This window comes from Priapulus caudatus, unplaced genomic scaffold (genome assembly GCF_000485595.1).
Source record: "Priapulus caudatus unplaced genomic scaffold, Priapulus_caudatus-5.0.1 Scaffold779, whole genome shotgun sequence".
Classification (NCBI taxonomy): Eukaryota; Metazoa; Priapulida; class Priapulimorpha; order Priapulimorphida; family Priapulidae; genus Priapulus; species Priapulus caudatus.
Window position 1 is genome coordinate 39968 of NW_014577840.1, and position 9995 is coordinate 49962.

The 9995-nt window shown below is 41.1% G+C and overlaps 1 protein-coding gene across 2 annotated transcripts in view; it reads left to right on the top strand.

The window, feature by feature from the left end:
* The window catches only part of LOC106813474, a 12655-nt gene extending 5455 nt beyond the window's left edge, over positions 1-7200 (top strand). For both annotated transcript variants that reach the window (XM_014817610.1, XM_014817611.1), the window contains exons 3-5: positions 2952-3111; positions 3291-4206; positions 5824-7200. In XM_014817610.1, the coding sequence (XP_014673096.1) occupies positions 3105-3111; positions 3291-4206; positions 5824-5932 (1032 nt within the window). In that variant the 5' untranslated portion in view covers positions 2952-3104 and the 3' untranslated portion in view covers positions 5933-7200. The remainder of the gene's footprint in view (positions 1-2951; positions 3112-3290; positions 4207-5823) is intronic.
* Positions 7201-9995: the final 2795 nt, after the last annotated feature.

Below are 9995 nucleotides of genomic sequence, written 5' to 3' on the forward strand. Positions count from 1 at the left end.
GGAGATGCATACAAATATATTCAACTGATTTATTAGCAGTAGCTCATAAAACACTTTCACTTTGGAGAATAATTAGAGCAAACTAAATTGCCAAATAAAATATAATAAATTTTTATTTTATTTTTTAATATCATAACTTGAGGCCAATCATTCTAACCGGCCGAAACAGCAGAGTAGACGGTCAATCGGCCGTGGCCGGTTCCTAATGAAACACTGTTTGACCCAGCTTCAACATCCCAACTCGTTTTCGGATTACCCCTCGCGTCCAAATATCGTGACCGTACGTCGAGCGGTTAAGATTTGTGCCCAACTGTTAACGCAACGAATGCACGGCCGGCGGATGCACGCTCATGCGATTCTACAAGCTGCATCTGTACTGTCAGATGAGCTAATAATATAAATAAACAAATCAGTGAAAATGATAGTTTACTGAGAACACAATAACCACAATACAGTCACTGTACAAACACAGCTCTCTCCAGTTAAAATTCTCTTTGCATCACAACCAATGTATCTCTCATGCACCACGCCCCACACATCTCTCATGCACTATGCCCCACACAATCTCTAATGCACTATGCCCCCACATCTCTCATGCACTATGCCCCACACATTCTCATGCACTATGGCCCCCACACATATCTCATGCACTATCCCCACACATCTCTCATGCACTATGCCCCACACATCTCTCATGCACTATGCCACACACATCTCTCATGCGCTATGCCCACACATCTCTCATGCACTATGCCCACACATCTCTCATGCACTATGCGCCCACACATCTCTCATGCACTATCCACACACATCTCTCATGCACTATGCCAACACATCTCTCATGCACTATGCCCACACATCTCTCATGCACTATGCCCCACCTCTCTCATGCACTATGCCCACACATCCTCATCGCATATGCCACACACATCTCTCATGCACTATGCCCCACACATCTCTCATGCACTTATGCCCCCACATCTCTCATGCACGTATGCCCGCACATCTCTCATGCACTATGCCACACACATCTCTTCATGCACTATGCCCACAACATATCTCATGCACTATGCCCCAACATACATCATGCTCATACACTATGCCCCACACATCTCTCATGCACTATGCCCCACACATCTCTCATGCACTATGCCCCACACATGCCTCTCTCATGCACTATGCCCGGTACGTACGACGACCGACACACGACGACACACACACACAACAACACACACACACACACACACACACACACACACACACACACACACACACACACACACACACACGCGCGCGAGAGTAAATATATGAACGAATCACATTCAGTCATTACACTGATGCCGTTTTCAACTTTTCAACCGTTCACAGCTCGGCAAGGACGGTATAACACGAGTAGACAGATTCAGTTTGTTAATAACATGTGTGTTTTAGATATAAGTGTCTAGTATATTTAAGAATATTTGTTGTATTTGTGTACTAACGTACGTACAGTACTGAAGGCCCTGCGTGCGGCCCTGACGGCGTGTTGCGTGCCCTGAAGGCTGAATCAGTGAATGCTTGTGTGGGTAGGCAAAAACACGGGGCAGCCCATGGCTGGCACGCTTCTAATCATAATTTTTGCCTGCCAACCTGCAATGCATAGAGATTAGGTGGGTGCGAAAGTGTAGCTGATATATTTGTTCCAATTGGCTACGAAAGTCAAACAAGAATAAAGAAGACTTATGTATAAGACGTCTTGCTATGCACAAATGAATTTATCAGCAGAACACCAGACACCAGATGAGCCCTGTTGCACTGCGGCACTTGTTATATAATTTATATATTTATAATTTATTTATTTTTGTCTCGTGTACACAAACCTACGTGTTTTTGCACGCAAACCTTCCTGTGCATATGAGTACCTTCATTATGGGTATAATAATACTGCATATACTCTGATAATTCCTCTATGCCTACATATATGAAAAAGTCTTTTGTTTTGTTCTGCGTAATCTTGCTTCGTTCCTGCTGTTGTTTTATTGTTATTAATTTGATCAGGTTATGTTGAGTTGTTGATGGTTTAACTTGATGATTTTGCAAAATCCATAAATTGTACAGTATCTTCTTGTTCATTCTATATTCATTGTATATTTTGTTCATTACATATTAATGTTGTTTCCTACACTTTTTCTCCATGTATTTATGAGCTGATTGCTTTACTGCTTGAATTTGCATAACGTGCTTTCCACTTGCTGCCTATGTGCAATCCTGCGTGAATTCTTCATTACCGCGTGAATTCTGTTCAACAGCTACTATGCAATGCCGCACGCTAAAACATTTTTCGGACAAGCAACAGCCTTATTTTTATTTTTGAAAAAAAAAAAATTTGCGAGGGCTGGTAAATTATGGTGAGGGCTGGTAAAAAACGGTTGTTACCAGCCCTCTGGGTCAGTGCAAAAAAAATCTGAATTTTATGCGCTGTATACCTTAAGGAATACTATTTGTTGGGGATTCTTTTCATATGCAAAATTTTAGAGACTCATTCATGTGCTCATCGTTACATCATTGTAAATAGCACTAGCAATTTTTTAAATAAAAAAATGAACATGCATTTCTGGTTTCATTTGTTCTGTATTGTGAAATTGCTATAAGCAAACATGCAGTTGCGATTCATACATAGCTCATATTGCAAGTAATTTTGGTGCGTTAGCAAATTCGAATTTGACAGAATTTTTGTACTTTTAACTAGTTGAAAAACAATTTATTTAGCTAAGAGTTTGAGGATATAATTAATTGTATTCTAATGTTACCAGTACTAAATTTTGTACTTCGATTGGTTTATACATTAAGAGTCTATGCAGGCGTTATTGATTATGCTACTATAGTATATATGTTATGTGTTTTTAGTATCACTATATCAGCAATAAAGACTGAGGTGCGTCTGTTTATGAGCTATCGTTTTGTTTGCGTAGGAGCTAGGTGGGATATCAGGATCTAGCTGCTACTGGTACAGGTTCATGGCCGGATGTTAGTTGGCGGATGCATTATGCCTGAGACATCAGTCCATTTCTAGCACATGTGATACTTGCTGGAGCACTATCACAACACTGGAGCACTGGAACTAAATGACAGGTTTGTGTTTATAATATAAACAGCGATAACATAATATAACATATTATATTATTGAGGAGTATTCTGTTATGCATAATAAGAACTTGTAAACCGTGTTTATATGATTGTTGGTCATCCAGATGTGTGTAGGCAGAAAGATGTGCAAAACATTCAATATAAACACTCTTTTTTTATCTTAGCAATGCAAGACGTAAAGAAGAGGGTATGGAAGCAGGTGTTTGTATCGGTGTTGGTTATAGCAGGGACCCTGCTCTGCTACTCGGTGTACACATTGTGGAGCAGTTCAGTTGTCTTGGTTGGATTCTGGCATCCACATCACATCAGTGACAGCCACTCTATCATTCCACTTGGTAATGGCACCGACGATGCATTAGTGCCAAACCTTGTGCATCTTGTGCGGTTCGGGAATCCAGTCATCACCTTTGTCGAGCTGATATGCATCAAAGCAGCACTATTGTACATCAAACCAAAGAAGTTATATATTCATTGTGATAATGCACCTAAGGGACGTTACTGGGATGAGATCAGTAACCACAGCGACATTGAGGTGGTGTACTTGGAGCGGCCGAGGCAGGTGTTTGGTATTGCCATAGATGTTGTGCAGCATGCGTCCGACGTCGCGCGACTGCAGATATTGATGCAGCTAGGTGGCATATACCTCGACAATGATGTCTTCGTCTGCCGATCCTTTGACGAGTTTCGGCATTACACGTTCACGGTGGGCTGGCCGACTAAGGATGCTCTCATCGGCAATCAGATTCTCATCAGCACGAAGGACGCGCCATTTCTCCTCGAGTACTACGACTCGTATCACAAGTTTGACGACAGTCAGTGGTACTACAACGCAGGGCAGGTTCCCACAGATGATATTCTGAGGAAGAATCCTGATATTGCTCACACTGTTCCGGATGAAGTTTTCGGCGTTTCAGTCGGGCTCATCTATACGATTTTTCTACAGAAGACTGACTGGCACAAGTGGCATGCATTACATTTGCTGTACCGTCACAGACCGTATCTGACCAAAGATGATCCAATCAAAGAACATGACCCAATAAACATCAAGAAACTAGATACAACATTTGGGGCAATGGCTCGGTTAGTTTATTATGGTACTGAAGACTTTGTTGATTAAGAGACATACTTGAGTTTTATTTAGTGAGAACCTATCATTATTACGTCTTCAATAAAATAGTGAACAAGTTATTGTATCGCCCGAACGAGTTTGGGGGGGATACTATGGATTTGGCCTCGTCGCGCCGCCGCCGCAGAGATTTCCTTGTGAGCGCTCTACCGGCTGCAGTTCTTCTCGGATCACCTTCAAATTTCGCATGAAGGTGCGTTATCGTAAAGCGAAGACGCCAATCGTTTTTGGTGTGGGCGGAGTCATCGTTGCTATGGTAACAATATTCTAGAACCTGTAACTTCTGCAGTTTTTACCCGATTGTCATGAAATTTGGCACACAGGACCAATATATACATATATATATATATAGGACATGTTATATCGGCCCTGTGTGCCAAATTCCATGACAATCGGGTAAAAAATATATAGGACATGTTATATCGGCCCTGTGTGCCAAATTCCATGACAATCGGGTAAAAACAGCACAAGTTACAGGTTCTACAATATTTCCACAAAAATGTTGTTACCATGGCAACGACCCGGCCCCCCCACTCCGAGGTCGGAGGGACCGCATGCGCATTCCCAAAATCTCCGGTAAAGGGGTATTTTTCGCGCGACAAAATCCGGCCCAAGAATTGTAAAAAAAAGGGGGTGTATTTGACTTTTCACCCGGAGATTTCTTTAAAAAGGGGGTGTTTTTCCTCTCTCTTTCATCTTGAATATCATAGAAAACTTTATCAAATCCCGGGATCAAATTCCTGAAATTCCTGCTAGTTTTGAAAGCTCGTTCAGGATTATTTAATTTTGAAATGTAAAAACATTGCCCCCTAGTTCCCCTCGATCACTGAACTCTACACTACGTAGTGTAGACTGGTTCAACAGTTCCACACGCTACACTAACGTCACTACGGTTGGAATGAGAGCTAACCTGAGATAGGGGGTACATTGAGCAGTGTTCCGGATTTAGGGGGGTCTCCAAGGCAGGAAAACCCCGCAAAAAGCCCGCGAAAGGGGGGTTCAGAAATTTTAGCAGTCCTGAGATATGGGGGTGCTTTCAAAGGGAGGGAACGAGCATATGCGTACCCTAAATAACACTGAGGAGGGGCGGGGGCAACGATGACTCTGCCCACACCAAAAACGATTGGCGTCTTTGCTTTACCATAACGCACCTTCATGCCAAATTAACTGGCTTACACATCTGAGGCAGACCAGTTGTCTAACAAACCTGTCTTTGTGACTTATTTAACTTTACCTGCCTTCTACGTCCTTACAGAGATATTCCATTTATACTAGATCACGGGGGATACATGTAGTTGGCGACAACTGCTCGTTTCTAGTTTACTTATATAATATATATATTTCCTACTTGATTCGCTTAGTCAGTTGTTGCATTGTGATTTGTTTATAATTTTCATCATTTGTTTTATTCTGTATTCATTGTCTTTGATCTAGCCATTCATTTGCTTATCTTTACGAATGTTATACAATGTGTATTATTATTCACTCCTGATGAGATGACCTTTATTTACATTGATTAATTTAATATTAAGTATTATTCCTTAGTTATGTTATGTTTTCTATTATCATAGGTCTGTGTTACCTTACGTATCTTTATATGTGATGCAAGATGGGAGGACGTATGAGCTAAAAAAACAACAACTAAGTTATCGAACGGCCAACTATTGGAGAGAGCAGTGAAAACTTGGTGGTAACATTCCGAGATGGATTTATTGGCACAAGTTAACTTGCAACTTTAAAGTCCATCTTTATAGTTGGTTTTTTATTATTGCTGTTAGTTGCAGTGGAGCACTTACCTTGCTGTGTGACTTCCTGGGGATTTTATAGCTCGCCCGGAGAAAGATTTCAATTGCGCTACATAGCGCCTAGTGAAAATGGTCACAGTCTTTCTGTTAAAATCTGTGATGACGTATATTCATGGTCATTGTGTATCACTGCAATAGGTTTACGTAGATGTTCACTCACTGCCCCTGCAAGATCACCGTCTGCCTCGATTGTTCCATTACAGTTGTATGCATTCAAGTCCGGAAAGATGTTGCGTTGAAAGCAGTGGAGTAAAAATGGTCAATTCATAGAATGTGAAGTTTATTCGGTTTTTCATAAAACAGAGCTGGTGGTGAAACGTTTACGTAATTTAGGATGTTATGGTACATTTTCACTAAAATATAAAAGACATGCTCTGCTTGTATTATAACATTGGAACTAGTCACACTTAATAAGATGTGCTATACCGGTTTGTTTAGTAGGCCTACACTGTGAAAATGGCCTTCTTGTCCAAATATTGTGTTACCAGATTTCCAAAGATTGTGTTATATAGGTGTTAAACCAATTGTTTTAATGTGTTTGAATGTTTTGAAGCTGCTAGTGTTGCTGGGAAATGACATGGAATCGGGATAAGTATATGCTATTTAATTGTGTTTTGTTTGTGATATTTTGAAAGTGAGGAAGGAATAAAAAGGGGATTGGGAACAGCGGAAGGACGGAGAGAGTAGTGAGTGCGTCATAGAGAGATAGGGAAGGGGAATTACAGAAAGAAGTGAGGAGGGAGGTAGAGACAGAAATAAAGAGATACATACCGAGTCAATGACAGTGATATACACTAAGACACAGAGAAGGGGGTGGCGGGAAAGAGAGCGGTGGATGGAAGGGTGGAGATAGAGAAAAGGTATGGGTAGAGGACATGGAGTGAGGTAGAGGGAGGTGGCAGGGAGAGAAGAGGCGATCAAGGGTATGGAGTGGAAAGTGGGGATGAATGGGATGGAGGGTGCATAATGTGTGTATGCGTGCGTGCGTGCATGCATGTGTGCGTGTGTCTGAAAGAGCGGAGGCAGCTAGAGATATAAGAAACATATTACATATTGTTTGTGCAGCTGTAGAAGTTTATGTTTAACTGTGGAAATGTCAAAATATACGAAATACCCTAATAAACTTTCAATCAGTGTAAATAACGATTTGTATATCTTTTATTATGATGAATATAGGTAGGCATATGCTTTACACGGAGTATACATAGGCCGGTTTCTTAAGTATGGTGCTCGGCTCGCGCGGGCTTTCGGCCCGCCCGGTAGCTCCGCTAATAAGTTGAAATGAAAGATACCTATCCGAATCTCTCACTTTAATAATCGTGCGTTTGTCGTGTCGACTTTTCCTGTAGGAGGAGCTGCTCTCAACATTGACCAAATAATAAAATTTTGATTATCGCCGAGCTCCTAAAAATAACACGCCATGCAGTGCGCTAATACAAAAATGACGTTGCTGTTCAAAATTACGAATAATTTATGATTAAGAGGATACACCGTTGCGCGACGCAGACGCCCGCGTTCCCAGTCCTCTGCCGTCGGCAATACGCAACGATACAAATTAATTGCATTGTCGGTACACAAAAATATTCATCGGTAAGTGCATAGAGAAATAGTATTATCTCGTAAGTCTCAATGTTCCCGCTGCTGGTTAAACGGGGAAATTAACGTAGCTGATAACGCGATAGATAAACGTGCGTAAACGAATGACTGTCGGCGGAGTGCCGAAGAAATAGAATGCGTGTCGGTCAATCAAATATGCTCACGTCGAAGTTCGGATGCAAGCGTTGACGGCTTGGTGCCTGCCGACGGAGGACACATTTACGTCGGCGATTAACCACGCGTTCCTACGGTGGGAGCACATCAACAGAAATTACGGTAGATAACGTGCGCACAGTTTCCCTGCTTCGATTCATCCATGCACCGTGCTACGCGTGTCGGCGGTTTAACCCAAGTGTCGACGAAGAACCTATAAACGCACCGGCTAATCAGTGAGTATATTATATACGTTATCCTCTGACTGTGATAACCGCGCGTGCGGGCGGCTCGATAAAACACGCTAATGGTGGAATATGTTCCGACGCCTGAATCCGCGGCGACATTCCACGAGTGATAAATGTATTCTTCTGGGAATAGTGATCGATAAATGTAGGTATTATATATACAAACGAATATGGAATAGTACAGTGTGAATTATAGTAGCTCTACTGGGCTGCCCGCTACACTATATGCGCAGGTCTGTGTTCACGCATGCTCAAGTATCTGCCAATTATAATTGTATTTTGTAGGAATTATACCTTTAAAATGGAGCGCGCATACTCGTCGCAGTAGCTTGCCATGAAAAATATGATCAGGGTGCCAGGGGCGTGTACAGGGGGGGGGGGGTCCAGGGGGTCCAGACCCCCCCCCCCGCTCGCGCAGAAAACGCATCTGAGGGGGTCTAATTTCAAAATTTTCGGAAGATTCTTCTTTCCCAGACCCCCCCTTTGCGTGCTCGCAAATTTGTGTTACGGTTAGACCCCCCCCCCCTGGTACAAATCCTGTACACGCCCCTGGACCGTGTATCTATATTATAAGCTGCTGTTTGTGAGTTTTCCGGCTTACATCAGCCACTACACATCGGCACTAAAAAATGAAATCGGCCGATATGTGCCGATATTGTGATCTGCATTGCAAGTGCGATTGTGTGTCCAGCATTTCGCAAACGAATTAAACAGTATATTGTTGAAATTGCATTTATAATTTAGAGAGCACATATTCACCAGACTTTTGATAATCATAAAGTGCATAGTCGTGCGAAATTTTCCCCTTAGCATAGCGAAAGACTTGGCTGTGTTTGTACTTGACAAATATCTATCAAATAAAATCATGTTTTGATGGATTTTTACTTAAAAATGAAGAGGAATTATTTGTCGTAGCAGCTTCGCATGGAAATAATTACCAGCTTTTTAGGGTGCTTAGTTCTCTTGGCTGGCGTATCACTAATAAAATTTAATTCAGCCACTAGATGGCGATATGTGACCTACATGTCACTTACAATCGTATGTCAAGCCTTTATCCATAGCGTTATCAAACGAATAAAATAATATCAAGGATCGTATATACTTTGTATATTTGTAATTTGTATATAAATTGTTTACGGTCTTTATTGGTATGTTGCTGAAATTATTCGTTAACTTTAAAGAGCACATACCTTCAGTATAAAGATCCTTATACACGACTTTCTTATGTGTTCCTCGTGCTGACTTTTCCAATAGCGGGAGACCTACATATATATCTGAGTGAATTAAAACATATGCTCTTGATATCACGCGAAATGAGTTTGAGATGAGTGTGAGATGAGTTTCCTGGTTGATTTCATATTTTTATCCCTTCCTCCAAATCCAGGGACGGGCGATCCTTATCTTCCATGCAGACGTTATACGGCCCTGATGCAAATAATGATGCATAAATAATGATGCATATAATAATATGCATTATAATTATAATAATGCATATAAAATTATGCATAATCTGCTAAATCCACCGGTCATGTTTTCCATAAATGTTCTAAAACTCGATTTGGGTAGAAAATATAGATACATTTGTGTATGTACCCCAGCACAAGAGTAAGGTTGTATTGTGTTAAGATACATTAATACATTATTGTATATACAGTAAAAACCCGCGTATAAGAACATAGATTTTTCCAAGTTAGCCTCAACATGTTCTTATATAAATGGTGCTTACTGAAAAATTAGGCTCAAAAGGTTCTTAAATAGGTTCTTAATTGTTTCTACTTTTAATATGTACTAGCTGTAACCCGCGCTACGCGCGGGCTTAGTGACTGTGATGCATGTGTTACCAGTACAGTAGTGTTATTTGTAAGGTGTTATATGGAGTTTAGTTGTTGCACATGTTTGTTTTTTTATGGTTGAGATAATATTATATGATATATATAATAT